Here is a 20,048-nt window from a genome sequence, read left to right on the forward strand (position 1 = left end):
ATTTCTCAGGAACGGGCTGGGCACCAGTCAGCTGGGTGTGAGCAATTGGGGTTTACTTCCATCACTTGTGTTTCTTGAGTTTTTCTCTCTCTTATTTTTTTCTTTTTACTTTTTCTTTAAACTCATTAAACTCTCTTCATTGCAAACCATGAGTTTTCTCACTTCTACCCTTCCAATTCTCCCTCCAAACCCACTGGAGAGGAAGTAAGAGAGCAGCTGTGCAGGGTTTAAGGTGCCTACTGAGATGAAACCACAGGAACCTTCTTTGGTACCCAATGTGGAGCTCAAAGGGTTTGAGATAATGGCAGACTTGACCAGAGAGTGTTAGAAGGAGCCACAGGGAGCATCAGAAGGGGTGGTCTGTTCTGCAGCAGAGCAGCCACAAGAACAAGAGGGGGAAGAGGCAAAAAGCATAAACAAGTTTTCACACTTCTACCCTTTCTGATTCTCTTCCCCATCCCAGTGAGGGGGAGTGAGCGAGCAGCTCTGTGGGGCTTACCTGTCTACCAGGCTTAAACCACAACATCAAGTTTCATTTTCACACTGAATTAACTGTAGTTATGATTTTAACGTGCAAAATGGTGTTTTTCATGAGGGCATGCAATTATCTATTATTTCAATAACATAACATGGAAAAATTTAATTGGATTCCTTCCTTCACAACATCAATCAGTGAAACCATAAAAGAGGAGTGTGGCTTAAATCACTGATAAACAAATAAGTATCACATTATTCCTGGAACTGGGAAGTTCACATATGGATATTTCAGTACAATGCTCTGACAGCACATACAGAACCAGCACAGAGAGGAGGGAGACGTGTTGAACAGTAGAAAGTGTACAAAGAAAAAGCACCACTGATAATTCTCCACCAATCCAGAATATGTTTCCAGTGCATTTCCCGTAGCAGTGCAAACCTTCTGCCAGCCTTTTTTCCATCCCTTCCACAAAATTCCAGCTACCAAGGGCTCAGCGGAATCCAAGAGAGCTGAGAAGGTGCTAAAAAGCTGTGATCATTCACTGCTTGTGGAGCGGATTGGTAGGAAAACTCCTTGAAGAGAAGTTGTTCAACAGACAATGTGAGAGTGAAATAAATCAATTACATTTTTCCATGTTGTGTTATCAAAATAATTGATTTGTCTGCCCTCATGAAAACTGGGCATAGGAGATGAAGCTGGTAAAACTCTTAACACTCAAACTGCACAGTTAGACTGGGGAATGCAGGAATAAGAACACGAATGGCAGAGAAATGATAATCTTGTACTATAGTACTGCAAAGTGTGAAATAAAGTGAGGTGTAAATGGCGAGTCTTGGATCCCTTAAGTTTGCATACAGTGAACAGCCACCTCTGCACCTGTTACAAAACAAGGTCAACTTCTCCACAGAACTCTCAAACCACAGACATAAATGACTGTGCTTTAAAATGAAAAATATACTGGCTATTGCTTACACTAAAATCCTCACTAATGAACAATGATAACACAAACATGGTCAACAACAAATTACAAGCCCGAAGACAAGACAGGATCATTTTTGTCAGGGGGTACAGATGTGCTCTTTATCAGCAAGGAACGACTTTTGCAGCTTTGTGGTTTTATCTTAAACCACAAGAGCAGCCAACAGAAGCTACCTTTTAAAATACCAGTTTTGCTTTTACTGCTATGTTTTAGATTTTTATTTATGCTTTATTACTTTTGCACTTTCACAGAAGGTTAAGAAGAACCTGGAAAAGCCAAAAAGCTGTTAAACACAAACGTATTTAACTTGAAAAAACACAAATTATAGTATGGTGCAGAAAAAAACAGAAAAAGCTTCCTATTTGACTGTGATGATCAACAGAGTTTTCATGTTAAAAAACAATTTCTGAAGTTAAAAGTTAAATTCCTCATGAGCAATACACAGACAGTGCTTTTACAGAAGCAAATACAGTTATAAAGACTTCTGGGAAGTGTACAACGAATGTAACATTAAAGACTTGAAATACAAAAATGTTGGAAGATTATTTTTATTAGTATTGTCATTCTTCAAGCTGTGTTTTCCACACTAAAAGACATTGCTTGGATTGTGTTTTGTCTGTCCAGGTAAAACAATTACCTGGAGTTTGTGAAACACTTAACTTTGCACACTGTGTAACAACCAAGGAATTGAAACTGTGAGTGTAATCTATCCACATCTCTGTATCCTTAAAAATGCCACAGAGCTACACTGAACACACTTGTAATTCAGCAACAACTCAGAAATTTCATTTTAGGTCTGTTTTAGGTCTGGTGAACCACAAGGGCAGTTTTAAAACTGGTGAAAATAAAGTGAGTGAACAGGAAACAGACCCATGTTAAATCTGCCAAATATTTTATCTTCACTCATTCAGCATAGTGCTCGACTCAATTAGAGTAGATTTAAACATGAGTTTAGGTGATTTTGCTTTGATAAGTGCTTCTTACAGTAATAAATACATATACTGACTATAGCTGAAATCTCTATTAAATTAAGAGAGGAAAGTCCTGCACACACACTGGGTGAGTCCTGCGTGGAAAACTGCCAAGCAGACAGAGAGGAATCATGGTGCTCTGCAATAACTCCCTTGATAGAGATGTCCAACTGGAAACAGTTATTGTGCAGTGCATCTCCCTTAAAGTTTATGAGTCAAAAACCCCTTTCAATTTTAATGTTTAAGAAAAACAAAAATCCACCCAAAAACCAAAGCACCAAAAGTCAAAGTCCTAGGCAAGCTACTGGGTAAGTGATTTTTTGGTAAAGATTGGACTTGTGTAGTAGCCAGAGACTTATCTAGGAATTAAATGCAATACAGCAGATCTCAAGCCTTCCACAGCACAGGAGCCTGGATTGCTGCAGAGGCCAGAGGTAACCAAGCTGCTGCCTTCTTCCATCCCCCAAGGAGCAACATATTCCATACTTGGCTGTCCAGCAGTAACAGTCCAGTTTTCCATTAGGTTTGTGACAGGCATAAGGAGATTTGAGGTGGACTGAGCTGCCTTCTATGATCTCAAGAAGGCACAGGGGACAGGAAGTGGCCATGTGGCCTCAAAGTACATGACTCTGCCATATGTGGTTATAATATGTAATGGCAAGTATGGGTTATAAATGGCCAACTGAAATACCTTTCACAGAAACACAGAATGGGGCAGGTTGGAAGGGACCACAGTGGGTTACCTGCTCCACCCTCTCTGGCTCAAGCAAGGTCATCCCAGAGCACGTGCCACAGGAGTATGGCCAGACGGTTCTGGAATATCCCCAGACGGGAGACTCCACTCCCTCTCCAGGCAATCTGTTCCAGTGCTCAGTCACCGCACAGGAAAGAAGTTCATCCTCATACTCAGTTGGCACTTCCTGTGCATCAATTTCTGCCCATTGTCTTTTGTCCTGTTGCTCATAACCACTGAGAAGGACCTGGTCCATCCTCTGACACCTCCTTTCAGATCCTTGCAGACTTTGTTGGGTTCACCTCTTAGTCATCTCTTCTCAAGGATGAATAGGCTCAACTCCTTCAGCCTGTCTTCATAAAAGAGGAATGTTCCAACCCTTTGACCATCTTTGTCACCCTCCACTGGACCTGCTCCAGGATCTCCATGTCTCTCTTGTCCTGAGGAGCCCAGAACTGAACACAGCACTCCAGGGGATCCTCACCAGGGCTGAGTAGAGGGACAGGATCACCTCCTTTTGTCTGCTGGCAATGCTCTCCCTAAAGCACCCCAGGATCCCATTGGCCTTCTTGGCCCCCAGGACACCCTGCTGGCTCATGGACAGCTTGTTGACCACCAGGACCCCCAGGCCCTTCTCAGGCTGGGCCTGACCTGCTGGGGAGCAGCCCTGCTGTCCTGGTGCATTGGGTTATTCCTTCCCAGGTGCAGGACCCTGCACTTGCTTTTGTTGAATTTCAGACAGTTCTCTGCCCATCTCTTCAATTTACTGAGGTCCTTCTGAAGGGCTGCACATCCGTCTGGGGTATCAGCCACTTCTCCCAGCTTTGTGTCATCCTTGAACTTGCTGAGGAGGCACCAGCCCCAGTCTCCAAGTCACTGATGGAAAATTTAAACAGTCCTGGGCCCAGTATTGAACCTTTGGGGAGCACCACTAGTGACAGGCCTCCAGCTGAACCCTGTGCCACTGGTTACAGCCAGTTTTCTGCATGTAATGACTAAATACAATATATGCCACCTACTGGCATATAAAATCTAGTAACATGTATAAATTAGGAATTGTCATGCTTTGAGAGTACATAAAATATAAATAAGTGACGTGAATGATGCACACGAACACAATTATGAAGAATTTATGAGTGAATCACACAAAAGAGGCAACTGTAGCATTTGAGTATCTTCAAATATATTTGTAAGTTAGTTGAAGGAAATAGTTCACTAAAAGAATAAGGAAGGTGCTTACTATAGCTTAGAACCAACTGTGACTGTATTTCTACTGTTTTTTTTAAAACTTATCCCATTTCTTTGCTACTGATCTCAATAATCCATTCCAAAATGATTATAATTCACTATAATAATCTATTATCATAAAATAAATGAGAAAAAATTGTATCATTATCTCTGCCTACAGCATGACTTATTGTCATTAAATTATAAATACTACAGGCAACAGTCATTAACAAACTAAATAACAATAATAATTTAAAAAGCCCATGCTAATTGGAATGGTTCATATCACTCTTAGCAAATTGTCAGGATATGCATCCTTGTATCTAAACCTCAATGGAACATCACAATAACAAGGACTTTTAAGACTACATAAGAAACCACTACACATTTAATAAATACAAGACTCTTTCTGAAAGAGCAAATTTTAATATAACTATACATTCAGATGTGGAAAAAATCCACAAGGTATAATTAAATCTAACAAGAATAAGAATTAAAGTACATGCGAACTAATTAGAGCATTATGACCTAATTACTAATACTCCACAGCAAGTAAATTTAATTGTAAATGAGTTCAGCTACACATTCTGAATGGAAAGCCAGCACACATGTCCATCATTATAGTAAAAAAATTAATGAAACTGAACAACAAAATTGGTAATAGATCACTGAGGTGAATTCTTACAGTGTATGTTTAAACATAAAGTAAAACTAGCAAAACAAGAACCTTCCTAAAATTGCAGAAGTCTTTATATTGTATCTCTTCTGTTACTGTAAGGAATTTATTCATAGCTGTTGAAATGCCGTATCTGACAACCACAGAGGTATCAGAGAGAAGAAAATTCAAGGGTCTCAACTTCCTCAGAGCTAAACAGAATTTGCCTGATCTGTGATCAGACCTGTCATCCTGTGTTGGAAGGAAATTGTCCTGTACACAATTCTGGATGATTTGTATAAAACACTGTGTGTCCTGGACAATGAGCCCCTTTTCTCTGACTGGTGCCCAGGATGCATCAGCTGAAAATTGCTTCCACACAATCCATCTCCTGACTACACTTGAGAGAAGGGCTCCTTTGGTCACTCATATTAGGACAGACATGGACACAGCATCATTGCACACAGGCTTCAGGAATAGACAGTCAGCTTTGTGGTAGCTCTTGGAGAGAAGAACTGTTAAATGTCATTAAAAAGACAAGTTTTCATGCATGAAATAGCAACTTCTTTTTTTAAATTTCACATTGAAAAGTGGGCAGTCCTAAAGAGAACCCCTCCACCCCCAAAAAGAGGAAAGCACTATATAAGGATTGCAAGATGTTTCTCTGCCATACCTACAGGACTCCAAAGGACTGTTACAATCACCTTTCCATACCATCTCATTCTTTTCATTTCCCTAATGAAGCTGATCCTGACCTAATTCCAAAGTTTTTCCAAAGACAATATCATCTTGTCTGAACATTAAATGCTCAGCTGCTTTCTGACATTGTGAAGGAAAACTGTACACTCTGAAAACCCCCTGATGTCAGAGAGATATTGCTCATAACTGCATTTTCCTGATTCAAGTACCACCGTTTTCATTGCAGCAGTGGAGACAGAACAGTCATCAGACAGCAACATTTCCTCTTTGCAAAGGAAGGTGCCTGCAGCTTGCATAGGTAAGATTAAGACTACTACTTCTTTGGTTTACTGACAAAATTTGGTCATTGACATAAAAATTAACATTAGACTTTTAAATTAGTAGATTGAACAATTGCCTTGTGAATTTAACTCATCATAATAAGAGAATTTAATACATTTTGATTCAACAATACATATGGAACTTAGTGTACACTAAAATGCAACAGTTACAAAAGTTACTTTAATTGGCAAGTTGTCAAACATTGCCTACAGCAGTTTTTAAACTTAGTATCTGGGCTTTCAATCATACCTATATAAAATCTTCTTTAACATCTGAGTTAATTTGCTTACTGCTGTTTTAAAAAAAACATATTATCTGTCTGTAACTCTGAAATCTGTTAAATTTTTCCATATGATTTTGTATGAGACAAAAGCTAAGTAGGACACACTCCACTAAAATGCAGGTATGCATACAACAGTAAAAGCTCTCCAGGTACAGGTTAGTGAGTTGAAATGTCAGTTTTTATACAGTCATTGTATAGAGCTTTGATTTCTTATTTTCAGTTTGCAAATTGAGAAAAGAGATCATGGAGAAAATAAGTATATTGAAGTTTTCAACAACCATCTTCTATGTTTACAAATACAGACTGAGTTGTAAAACATACATCTAAGATTAGAGCTCTGATAAAGTAACACCAGATATAGACATGAGCTTAAAATAAATGCATTTAGCCAGATTTCTGCATCATACAGAGTCAAATTTGTACTTAAATGGAGGTACTGGACACTCCTCTGCATATCTGCAATTAAAGTAATGCTTTGCACTTAACTTGCTTATTTAGTTTTAAATAGTTAAGTGCTTTCCAAATTAGGTTACAGACGATCAGCAAGGCTGAGAAATAAACTAAGATTGTAGAAGCTATTGTCAGATCCCAGCCTGAACCTTCACTTTCCTCATTTATTTTATTAGATTTTGTGCACATGAAATCTTAGGGGTTTAACATCAGTCAACTTTTCTTCACAAAATCTCAGTGGAAGAGAACACCCAACTGTAACCTCATGCAAACTCAAGATGAGAACAGCATCAAACAGCTGTTGGGAACATGAAAAAATAGGGGAGAAACAGAAACAGCTGAGAGATGAGCAAAGAGTAAAAGAGATGTTAGATGCACATAATAATAATTTTTAAATTGTTTTTCAGCTCTGACCATTCATTCAAGAAATACTGGCATAAATGAACAATTCAACATGTCTTCTTCAGCCATCATTGGCCACCACTGTAGCTCTGCCTGTCATCTACTCCTGCCTATTCCCTGCTGGGAGCTTTGGGAATATTCTCGCTGCCTGGATATTTTCAAGGAAAGCACCCACAAGGAGAACACAGTACATCTACCTGGCAAACCTGGTGACTGCAAACTTGTTTGTATGTAGCACTATGCCCTTCCTGGCTGCCTATTTTGCAGGAGGGAACCACTGGAGCTACAAGTCTGTGGAATGCAGGATCGCTCATCACGTCGGGACGCTGGTGATGCACGTCAGCATGTACGTGACCATCATCATCCTGTGCTCCATTGCTCTCAGCCAGTATGCAACACTGAAGAAAAGCAGTGACCCACAGTACTCCCAAGCAGTCAGGGAAAGCTTCTGCAGGTGTTTGCTTCAAGCGTTTTGCCAGCCAAAATTTGCTAAATATTTGTGCATCATTATATGGCTTATTGTGCTCTGCGTAACAGTAACAGCGATAACACACGATGTTCAGGCATGGACTTGGGGGGACTTTCACAGATGCTACAACATCAAGGTGGAAGTTGGTGAAACCACTGCAAAGATTGCAGGTTCCTTGGCCACTGCATGTTTTTTTGTGACTTTTATGACAGTTTTGTGGTCATACTATTCTCTTACCAGTCATCTGAGTAAAATACAAAAAAATACCTGTATTGGAGAAAAACATCTCATTTACAGTACAGTGAAAAGAAACATCCTTGTCGTCCAGATGATCCTAACTGTCTGCTTTCTTCCATGTCATATTTTTAGGCCTATTTTTTATGTACTGCTCAGACATGATGACTGCCCAAGGTTAAACTATCTAGTGGAAATTAAAAATTTTCTTACTTGTCTGGCTGCTGCTAAAAGTAGTTTAGATCCAGTTATAAACCTTCTGTTAGATAAGACATTTAAGAAAAGTCTTTATGGCCTGTTTAAAAAATCCATACCAGAACATCAAAAACGTGACGCTGATATTTTCACTGAAATGGGAAAGGATATGGAAAATTTTAGTAGACCATAAGAAACAATAAACTAACTTTAACTACCTGTAGCCATGCTTTGATATGAAGTGGTAAATATCTAAATAAAATGATAGTGTAATTTTTCCAAATCATCTTGCTTGCTAAATCAGTATTAGGCATAATAAACTCAATGTGTATATCCAAATGAATCCAAGCAACTTGTACAGTGAACTGTGTAATACCCATCCATCCACATAATGTAAAAGAGACTTTATATTTCACCTATGGACAGTGTTTTTTACCTAAAAAATCAATGAATAAGGGAAAAACTATGCAGAAGTTAAGGACCCAGATCTCTCTCATCATCAATAGGAGTCCCAGGTTTTGACACAGGTTTCCTTTACAAAAAAAGGCTGAACAAAGCACAGACATTTCCCCCGGGATGTCTGATTCACAACTGTGCAACACAACTGATGCCTAAATAACTACAGCAAGACTGAATGGAGCAGTGCAAGTCCTCCAGATGCTCAGTGCTGCTGACATGAATGGGTTTAGATCAAACCAACAGCTGAAAGTCTGGGTGAGCAAAGATGCTCACTGCCAAAGTGCCCTTATCATTTGCCCAGGTACAAACTCAGAACCCACAACTTCTGTCCTTCCTTAAATACATTTTATAGGGAATGTAGCTGCAGTTGTAAGGATACCCCAGCACAGTGGCCGACTGAGGCTGTTTCTCCTAACACAGAGTTTTTGGTGGCAGAACAGGTTGAAATAATTTTCTCTGCTTTTCTAGTCACACCACTTGCTCCCCAGTGGTTGTCAAAAAGGCAGGAAAATGAACAAAACTTTGGGAACCACTAATCAAATATAATTTTGTGATAAGACTCTTAGCAAGATCCCACTCCAAGATTTCTACACAGCACCAAAAAAAATTATATATGCCCTCCTTTTTTCCTATAGTCTGTCCAAGATGATGCCTCCTTTAAAATCTTTATTTGCATCAAAGTTTTTCTTGTTTTAAATGGTGGAAAAACTTCTCTGGAGTACAGGCAATTTGAGAAACTACAAATTGAGGACTACATTGGTGTAGCATTTGACAGAATAGTTCATGGAGGAAAAATCCCAGAAAACTTGAAAGGCATGAGGGAGAGACAGAAGAACAGCACAGCATAACACAGCTGATGTGGCAAACTTTTTGCAGTGCTGAGACATTCTGGTGCCAATTGAGAAGTTAAAAGGTGACTTGTGAATTGTATAATGATAATAATAATAATAAAAAAAATCATTTCCTTTGCAGTGAACACAAAATCCCAAGGCAAATATGCACAGCACAGAGTTTGCAGAGCAGTTTAAAGACTGCAAGTGTCTGTCTACTTTTTGGTTAACACATTCCAATGTGCTGCGTGGGTAGCCAGCTCACGGATCACAACATAAATGTTTTCTGACTGGGCAAATGACTGAAACATATAAACCTACTGAGCAGGAAGCACGTGAATGTGGAGCCCCAGGTAGGTCATAAACATAATTCTCAGCAAAAGTGGTTCTCATGGCCCAGCAGACAGTCAGCAGGGCTTGAGGAAAAGGGCTGCACAAAACAAGCACCAGGACTCTGACACAGGAAGCAGAGGCACAGGATTGGACATGAACAGGGAGAAAAGTGCACTGCCCGAAGAAACACCAAGAAAAAATACTGAAAGCTTTATTCTTGCAGTCTCTCAACTTCTGCACTGAATGAAGAAGTGCTCCTCAGAACAAAACGTGGCCAGGTAGGACTGCAATTCCACCTCTGTTAGTGATTTCATCTTAACAACCTTTTCATAATTTAATTTGTAATAAAATCCTCACCAAGCAGTTGCTACTAGATCACAAGGATCTAATAACTTTTACAAAAAAAATACAGAAAAAGCACCACTTATTACTGGATGTCCCCAGAAAGCACAAAAGAAGTTTCATGTCAAAGTGTAAAGAGTTGAAGGAAAGCAACATGCAACAGATTTCTTGTTTTGGATATTCAAAGACTGGAAAGAGAAGATGGTCTTACACAAGAGCTTTAGTTCTGGTCATTTTTTTATATAGTTGAATATACAGTTACATAAACACACACAAATATGTGTACAGTAGTTTTACTCATTTCCAGATATGCCTAAAAGCAGAAGTGTAAAGGAGTTGAACCCTCCTGGCAAAATCTGAAGTGCTGAGCAGCTCAGGCAGTGAAAGACAGAAGTGGTGACTGAGTGTGATCTCAGAATTCCTATGGTTAATCAAGCTCTGTACAGTGCAAAAATCAACACGCAAATTCCCACACAGATCAAGTCTGAAGCCACCTGGAACCACTTAGATTTGTATATGACACAGAGCACAGCACACTGGACTTAGTCCTACTCCTTTGAAGAAGTGTTTTTACTCCCAGTCACATAAATATTGAGCTGAATCTTCATGGCAGAATCTGTATTTTTGCTTAAGCAGTTTCATCTACTCACATGACCATGTTGCAAACAAGCATTCATACCTACCAAGACAAATCTATAATAAAATTTTTTGATGCCTGCATTTCACTGACAAGCTTGCCCCAACTCCAGTTGCACACCAATTGATTTCTTAATCAGAAACATACACAAACACTCAAACTATGTGGAAATCACAGTATAAAGTTGGAGTATTTGGAATGAATTAAGGAGAAAACCCCACCAACTAAAGCTCTTGATGTGATTAAATTACTCCTGTATCAGTTATATTATAAGGTATCTTTATAACAAGATTTCTGCAACTCTGGGAAATGGTACATAAACATCACAATATAGGCTAACAGAAGATTGCAAACCTCTTGATGTTTTACTGATAAAACCCATTCTGTTGCAGTTATTGCAAAAAAGAACAAGTGACAAATGACACTCAAACTGTAGCAAGAGTTTTACAGGAAAAGAAAAGCATCTCGTTTCAGACCAGCATTACTCCCATTTCCCTTTTGTTGTTGTCTTACATAAAGATTATTCTGCACACAAACTGCTGTGAAACAACATTCTGTATTGGAAAGAAAACACCCTTTCAGTGCTGCTTCTTTTGGCAGCCATTGTTTGGGTATTTCTCTCATAGCAAGGTGCCTACAGGTCATTTTGTGGAAGGTTCTGTGTTTTGACACTGCCATCAGAGGTGAACCTCAGGCACAGGGGAGTTTGTCACAGGCTGCAGTCACAGTGCTCCAGAAACTGGTAGACTGTGTCACCTGGGAGAAATCCAGGAAGTTTCTGGCACCAGACTGCAGCAAATTGAATATTCCTGTCTAGCTCTTCCAAACCAGTCAGGAGCTACAGGAGCAGAGAAGTGGCTAAATCCTTACCTGGGCTCTAAGGTGCAAATTTTCCTGTGCCTCAGATACTGATCAAATATTTTGCAGTTCAAAATAACATTTGCAGAAAGCTTAAAAGGAAAAGCATGCAGTATGACTTTCTCAACCTTAAAGATTTTATTAATGCACTTTCATCCATTCAGGCAATTTGGAAACTGGTCATTTAATCTACTCCTTTCAAAACAATGTCTACAGTGACATCTAGAGCTGGGACACTGCAGTTAATTTAATGTGCTCTGCACCCAAACCCTACAGTTCTGCACTGCTTTGGTCAATACAAAACACTGTTGGTTTACAGCTTTAGGCTGCTACATTAAACATTTTTTCTAACCCAATTAATTGAATAGATTTATTTTTAAAGATGGTACTTAAAAAACCCTGTGATTCTGAGGTGTTCAGAGACTGGACAAGCCTAAAATAAATTCCCACTTTACACACAATGAAATGTCTCCCTCAGAGGCTCTTTAAACTAAAATTTGTCTTTGTTCAAGCACATGGTCCAACAAAAATAAGTGGAGCTTTCAGAAAGACACCGCAACATAAAATCTCAAGTGGCACCAAAAATGAACAACCAAAAGAATTGAAAACATTCAACAAGATGAAACATTCTACCAGGAATTATGAGGCCATCTTTAGAATTTGACATAGGAAACTACTTTTTAAATATCAAACTTTTAAACAAAAAACAACCAAACAAAAAAAGCCTTGTACATAATATATTTTTTTGATTTTAGAAGAAAAGGAATAAGATGCTGGGAAAGCTTGCAATGAGCGTGTACCCAAAACCAAATGACTCCTTAAATGAAAACCATCAGCTCAGTATCCATACTCTGTTTCCTCATAGATCACCTGTAGGAGTTTGAGTCTTCTCTTACCCACTAAAACCCAAGATTCGTTCTCAAACTGCACCATCAGAGCCTGCTAGAATTTTCATTATTCCTTTAGTGTTTGATTCACTTTGGATGCAACCCAGCTCTTAGAGAAATGGGGATAACTATTTTAGGCAATGACATTATAAAAGAAATTCCATATTCAAACTGAAGAGACCCAAACCCACTTCAGTTAAAATTCCCAGTAACTTACAATACATTGGGATAAACTACTTCCATAAATACCCACAGAAATAGTATAAAATTCATGAGATTAAAAGGAATATGTACATATGCTGTTCTAAACCACTGCATTTCTCCTCCTAAACATGTTTATATTAGAGAAGTTTTCATAATAAGAAATGTTTAAGACTGCCTGTAATAAGTGGATAATACCACGAATATGGTAGTTTTTGAGCATGTGCATCCCTCTGACATCTTAGCATGGATGAAGACTGTCATTATGCTGTCAAGTTGATGCCCTTAAACTACCAATTCCAGTTTAATTTATGCAATTAATTTATATACGCATTTTCCTAACAAGAAAAAATGTAAGCAGATTTCATTTGAATATTCAAAAACTAGAAATTAAACTGACTTTCAAAGCAAGTTGTAATCAAATGCATGTGTAATTTTGAATACAGACCTCCTAAATGTTCTGTATTGATGGAATTAGAGATGGGCTTTAATATTACATGAGACAATGAGAGTAAAGACACAGCAAATAGAGATTTCTTTTCTAGAGATCCCCTGTTCCTCTAAATTATAGGAATTGAAATTCGGCAGTTTACACCATTGTGGTGAAGGAAAAGAGAGTAATTAAAGCCCCTTACCTTCACATCCCTGTGAATTATATTATTATCATGACAGTAACGTAGAGCTTCCAATATCTGCCTCATGTAATGACTGAAAAAACAAACACATTAGACATGATAAACCTGCAGGAAAAAATGCTATAAACATGCAACAAATGAAATTTTAAGAGTCTAACTATATAAAACTAATCAACCAACAACCTCAAATACATAGAGTTCTGTAGAATGAAGTTTGTGTTTATAATAGTGAATAATACAGTCTAAAGTTTGAGAATTACTCTGGTTGGAGCCAAGGAAAATTAGAAAAGAAAAATCTGGGGGTTTTTTAAGGTTTCACATGTTCCATAATTCTATGTTCAATATTTCTGCTTCAAATGACAATGAAGTCAGGACTGTCCATTTCTCTAATAACAAAACACAGAAAGGAAATAAGTGAGTACCAGTGCTTGGTATCTGGAAAAGGACTCAACCAACATCCTGACTTTCTTGGTGCAGATTGGAGAGTGACTTCTTCCTTCTCTTTTGTCCAAAGGATGCCCTAACAGGTCACTGACCACAGCAGAGAGCCAAGAAAGCCAAAGGCATCCTGTGCTGCATCAGACAGAGTATTCCTGTGGCTAAGGGAGGCAATCCCTGTTCTCTGGAGATTCCAGCTGGACAAAGGGAAGGTTTTTCTCTAGGAACATAACTAGGCACTGGATCAAGTTGCTCTGGGAAGCTGTGGAATCTCCATCCTGGAAAGTATTCTAGACCCCACCAGACAAAGCCTTGAGCAACATGATCCAAATGCTGTGCTGACCCTGCCCTGAGCAGGAGGTTGACATAAGGACCTCTTGCTGTCTCTTCCAACCTGGTTTCTATAATGTTAAAAAATCTACAGTCTGGAGAAAAGCAAAAAAATAATCTCATGGGCTTTGAGGTCAACAATCATGCCACTGGGACACTGGGTTTTGTTATCCTTCTGCAGTTTTACAGACTCTTTCATATTGTTTCAAAAGCTGAATGGACCATAACCAAAGTGATACATAGGAAAGAAAAAGAAAGACAACTCCATCTAGACCAGTAAAATTCACCCCTGTCAGGCATCTCATCTAATGCCATCAAATGAGAGATCCATAAAAGGCAAAGACAGACAATTAAGTATTGGATGTGAAATATTGTTTTACTCAATAATCTCATTCAAATATATAAATGGTAAATGGCAAAATGCTAATTATTGTAATAAACATCTAGAGTGTGGAAACAGGATTATTTATAGTAGGCCAACTTTCAGCTAACAGACTGTAGAATATTTCATTCTTTTCTATTTATCCTGTGGGATTAATTAAAATTATAATGCATACCTGGCTACAGCCTCGCTGTAGACAAATCCAGCATCTGCTCTCTTCACAATTTCAAAACACAGGTCTGCTCCATCCATACTGCAGGTAAAAGGAGGAAGAAATGCTTAAGATGGACAATTACAATCAATTACATAAAAATGGTCCAAAAGATCTACTTGCTCCATTTACATAAATCTTACATAAAATATTCTGGATACACATACAGTGCATTACTAACTAAGCCAGCATTTAATAGGTAATCTAATAGAAAATGGTTTGGCACAGGTGAACCATTTTATCTCCCTCAAGTCATATAATAATTCTCTCAAAAATCTGGCAATACCAAACATTTCTTTTATTGCTTAAACTGTTCATGTAACAAGGTGTGCAAGACAGTAGGAAGTCAATGTCTGTACAAGAAGGCTCTGCAAGTTAACAATTAATGCCTGGTATTTGGTTAAGTGTGTTTGTACAAGAACTACAAGTGTAACTCTGTAATGACTGTAGTAATAAAAAATCTTACTCAATTTTGAATTTTAAATGAGGACTTAAAAACATTCTCTAGAAATGTAGTACAGCCTTTTCCAGTTGGCACTTTCTCATAAGGATAATAAAGTAACCAAGATGAGATTTTACACCTCCCAGTCTCACCAAAGGCACCTGAGAACAGTGACAGCCCACACTTGGTCTCACTAGCCCTTGATACCTTTTTCCTCTTCTCCCTAATTGTCTGTAGTCTTTCTGATCACCTAATTTCCCACAATAAGTAACATTACACTTCACATGCAGGTATATTCATAGATCCTAGGCTGAAATCAGACTGTCATTTCTCTAAAACTAAAGGAGCCTGGACTGACAGGACTGCCCTCCTTTTCCTGTAAGTGAGCTAAGGCAGATTGGTATCTAGAAATATTCACAGCTTGGAGGGGCAAGGAGGGAGCAACAAGAGTTAATTCATTTTTTAGAAGGCACTTCCAAAAATATCAATTGCAACATGTCATTTTCAGCCTTCACACCTTTTCTTTTTCCTCTCCATAAAGACTCAAGGGGGCAAAAAAAGGGCAGAATTTGCAAGGTAACTAGAAAGCCAACATTACCAGGCTGTTTTGTCAAGCTGATCAGAATGCCAGCACCAATCACTTTTGCTGTGTTACATACCTGCAATGCTAAACTTCATCTTAAGGAGTTGCAAGTCATGTGCAGGAGCTTCAATTTCCAAATAAATCCAAAAGGCAGCTCACGCAAAATACGCTACCATGTGAGTAGAGCACTGACAACTGTGAGAGGGACTGGTGACCAAAAGAAATGCACATTGGAAAGTGCAACGAAACCCCCACGGCCAAACCATGCCTGCCCTTCACTGCCTCAATATATTCCTCTGTAGGTTTTTTCCCATAGGTTTTTCTGCCTTGCTCCATTTCCTACAGCAAGTCTGGATCCAGGGCTAAAGATTGCTCAGAGAAGAAAAACTGTGCTGCACTTCACATGGTCCTGCACAGCAGCCACAGGGTCAGGCTCAGTGAGAGCAGCAGAAACCTGGAAAAATCCCCCATGTCATTCTCTCTTTAACACTTTCTCATGCTGTAGAGCACACAAAATGTGTGATCAACTACCAGAAGCTGAGATGTCATCCTCTTGAAACAGCTGACCCCTACGGAAAATTAATTTCACTCTGACTTGTTATAAATTAAAGATGAATAAATGTCCAGAGGCATTTAAGATTTTTAGCAGCATCAATAGTTGCTGCGACACTGGAAGTGAGAGTGTCATTCCTTTAAACAAAGTATTCATAATTAGAAGAGTCTTTAACATATATTTCTATCTCCCACTTACATATACCTGCAGTTTTCATTCAAATTTTGTAGCAGCAAGTGGAAGTTTTAATTTTTTTTGCCAAATGTGTTTGAAATTTTTATTCCATTAAGATGAACTCTGTTGGTCTTCAAAGCACAAATATGGAGTAGGTGTATTTTAATCTCTTACTTCAAACTTGACTTCAAATCTTGACTTCAAATCTTGACTTCAAACTCTTCTTCCAGGACAAAATCTTTTTTTAAGAGTAAAGTTCTTTTATGAGTTAAGAGGGCTTGTATCACCCCATGTGATACAGTGCATTCAATACACGATATTGAATTTTACCTGAAAATCACGAGACTTTTGTCTAACTGAGGCTGTAGAAAGAAAGACTCAGCCGCAGTTGTAAGAAAATTCAGTACCTTAAAAGACTAAAAATTCAGCACCTTAACAGACTGAAAATTCAGCTACATCTCAACCATTTACAAAATGATATTGCAGAAACTGAAAGGTTTCTGCAATATAAAAGTATTAAAGATTTGAGATACTGACAGAATGAAAGTTCAGGAAGTCTCAAGAGTTTGTAACTATGAGCCTAAGTGTGTGAGAACCATTAAAAAAGGTAAGTTAAAATGCACTGAAATAAACATAGAAAGCCATATCCACAAAGACTTATACGGATGATACAAAAAAAAGTTGGGGAAAATCACAGCACAGTCATAACCTGAGAGCACTTCCTGACACCAGCAGAGGGCACTCACGGCAGGGATATGAACTGATATGTCTGTATAAATATATATTTGTGTATATATGTATATATTAGGTATTTCCAAGGCAGGTGCAGCTCCAGCCGCCCTGCACAGGCAGGGACATACATCACTTCACATCCCTGTCTGGGTATCAGGAGAAACTACGTCCCACAGTTTCCCTTATTCTACTATTGATTCTTCCATATTTTTAGCAGAACTGTGCCTGGAGCTCAGCCTTTTGGATAAATGTTTCTTTCCACAGCTGCTGTGCACCTTGGAAATGTCTGCACAACGCTGAGGATGAAGTTACAACCTGCCCAGCAAATTTACTCCTGAATCACATTCAATGCAGAAATCTGCTGTGGCAGGAACAGTGATTGAAGAACAGACATTCTGCTCCAGAAGAGCTCTGTGCTTCCATCCTGGGGTATGATAGCTCTGAATTTGCAGGTGACCTAACATGATGTGGCCTAAAATCTAATTTGTTGATGAAGACTCAGAAAGTTTTAGAAGCACTGCTTTATTTAGGGAACTGAATTATTACTTGAGTATTACTGCTCGTAGCTGAGTTTACTTAATTTTGTACCATGTATGTTCAAGGCCTGTGCACAAGGGCAATTTTTCTTCAGCTGGACAGTTTTTATATACTTGCCATCTTCATTTACCTCAAATAAACTACTATAAATGAATTTAAAAACTACGGTATCTAACTTTTCTTGAAGCCCTATGTTGTAACCTCTGAAAACTAAGACCAAAAAAGTCCACATACTCCTATTTGCACCCAGGATTTAGTTCATTATGGATAATTAAACAGTGTTTCCAAGTCTGCCTTCTCAGCATCTGTTTGGAGCCTTGTCACTGCTTTAGACTGAGTCAGCCTTTCCTCACAGCAGAGCTGCTCCTTCCCTCTGACCTTCTTGGCCTCCTCTGGACTCACTCCAACAGCTCCATGTCCTTCCTGTGCTGAGATTCCAGAGCAGGAGGCAGCTCTGCAGGTGGGTCTCACCAGAGCAGAGGGGCAGAATCCCCTCCCTGGCCCTGCTGCCCACACCACTTTGGACGCAGCCCAGGACATGTTTGGCTTTCTGGGTTGTGAGTGCACCTTTCTGGGTCATGTCCAGGCTCTCCTTCACCAGCACCACCCCAAGCTCAGCAACTTTGGCTTAATTCAAACCTGCAAACACGTTAAAGTACTGCTTTCATGAATTGAGATTTTAAAACTAAAGCATTTTTACATGTTAGCTACGTTAAATGGCAAAGTTACATGTGTACAGCTACATATATACACCCTACCTGCTAAATCTAAATAGGTCAGGTCTTCTAACGTCTCAAGAGACAAATCCCTCTCAGAATGCACTAAGCAAAGCAAGCCCAACTATGTAGAGTGGTGAGACAATATTCTGCAAATGACCAAATATTAAGGTATCTGCAGTCCACTCACTGCCCCTGTATCTGAGCTCTTGTGTGAAAGTATTCTCAGTGCACACACTTTGATTATACTAAGGACAAACTGCATATAAGGCATTAAATCGAAAATGTGGTTTTCAGACACTTCAAAATGAATATTTGCTTTGTTTTAGAAATATTGCAAGTAGCTGACTCTTCTCAAAGTATTCTCATTGATAAAAATCAATGACCATTAGAAAAGAAATATAACAAATAACATAATATAAAAGTAAAAGTGCGACTTGTATAGCAAACAGAAAACAGTAAGAAACCAGGAGGCTCAGGGGGAACCTTATCAGTCTCTACAAATACCTGAAAGGGAGTTCAAGCTAGGTGGGGGTCAGTCTCTTCTCTCAGGTAATAAGTGAATAAAAAAGAGAAATGGCTTCAAGTTGTGCCGGGGAGGTTTAGATTGGATATCAGGAAAAATGTCGTCATGGAAAGGGTTGTCAAGCAGTGGAACCGGATGCCCAGAGAAGTGACAGAGTCACCATCCCTGAGGTTATTTAAAAGATGTGTAGATGTGGAGTTCAGGGACATGGCTTAGTGGTGGGCTTGGCACTGCCAGGTTAATGGTTGGACTTGATGATCTTAGAGGTCTTTTCCAACCTAAATGATTCTGATTCTATATACAGGTGTCAACAAATAACACCAAGAATGAGAAAGAAAAGGGCAACAGGGAATCATTTGGCATTGGCACATCCTTTCTCATTTATGATATAATAACATCTAAATATTTTTAAAATAGAAATTTTACTTTAGCAACAAGATTTTCTGGGATAGGATCTGCTTCTTACCCTACAAATGCAGTTCATCTCTTACAACCAACTGCTTCTCTGCAGTTTATTACAGCAGCACCACATGGGTAACTGCAACCTACTGGCAACATGACATATGGCCCCGTTCTAGAGAGTGCTTGAATTTGTGTATAAATAGTGGTTAAAAACATAGCTCATTTTTGGGTGTTAAACCTCATCGCTACTGTTCATATTCACCAGTCCTTTTATGAATTGTAATTTGATTTTTTAGATGTTTATTTCAGCAAAAGTTTTCAAAATTGGGCACAAATTATATATTTTCCCAAGTGGTACAATCTGTTGTTATCAGGTATATGCTACATTTGCTTATTTAACTGGTACTTTTCTGTATCAATAGATCTGGCAGGATATTCAGGATCATCCCAGTAGCTGCTCCATGTAGTTCACAGCCTATGAAACAGTACTGGACTTTTGTACCATTTACAAGGGATAGCACAAAGTTTCAAATTCAGTTATTCTGTGCATTTCATGTGTTGGGCCTGAATTAGTTTTCATGCAGAGCATCTGCCAGCCCAAAATAGCTCATCACCAGCTAGGCTGGTATCTCCTCTGCAGATCTGTGGTGTCTTTGCCTTTTCAGTAATTTCTGAATAACTAGACCCTAACGACATTCACTTTACTGGTGCAGACAGAAGTCTGTTGCAAATCAGTTGAGTTTG

At 38.9% G+C, this 20,048-nt stretch overlaps 2 protein-coding genes across 11 annotated transcripts in view; one reads left to right on the forward strand and one right to left on the reverse strand.

Annotated features, from left to right (window-relative positions):
• The window catches only part of CASK (calcium/calmodulin dependent serine protein kinase), a 194,723-nt gene that overhangs the window by 94,199 nt on the left and 80,476 nt on the right, over positions 1–20,048 (reverse strand). For all 10 annotated transcript variants that reach the window (XM_071565695.1, XM_071565649.1, XM_071565674.1 and 7 more), the window contains exons 4-5: positions 14,604–14,681; positions 13,279–13,351 (exon numbers count right to left, since the gene is read on the reverse strand). In XM_071565695.1, the coding sequence (XP_071421796.1) occupies positions 13,279–13,351; positions 14,604–14,681 (151 nt within the window). The remainder of the gene's footprint in view (positions 1–13,278; positions 13,352–14,603; positions 14,682–20,048) is intronic.
• Positions 5,897–8,299, forward strand: GPR82 (G protein-coupled receptor 82). Its single transcript, XM_071573535.1, has 2 exons — positions 5,897–6,040; positions 7,204–8,299. Exon 2 carries the CDS (start codon positions 7,237–7,239, stop codon positions 8,287–8,289), a length of 1,053 nt encoding a protein of 350 aa, XP_071429636.1. The 5' UTR covers positions 5,897–6,040; positions 7,204–7,236; the 3' UTR covers positions 8,290–8,299.

This window comes from Pithys albifrons, chromosome 1 (assembly GCF_047495875.1).
Source record: "Pithys albifrons albifrons isolate INPA30051 chromosome 1, PitAlb_v1, whole genome shotgun sequence".
Taxonomy (NCBI): domain Eukaryota; kingdom Metazoa; phylum Chordata; class Aves; order Passeriformes; family Thamnophilidae; genus Pithys; species Pithys albifrons.

Bases quoted from the DNA above. Each gene is read 5' to 3' on its own strand.
- GPR82 (XM_071573535.1), top strand. From the start codon at position 7,237: ATGAACAATTCAACATGTCTTCTTCAGCCATCATTGGCCACCACTGTA.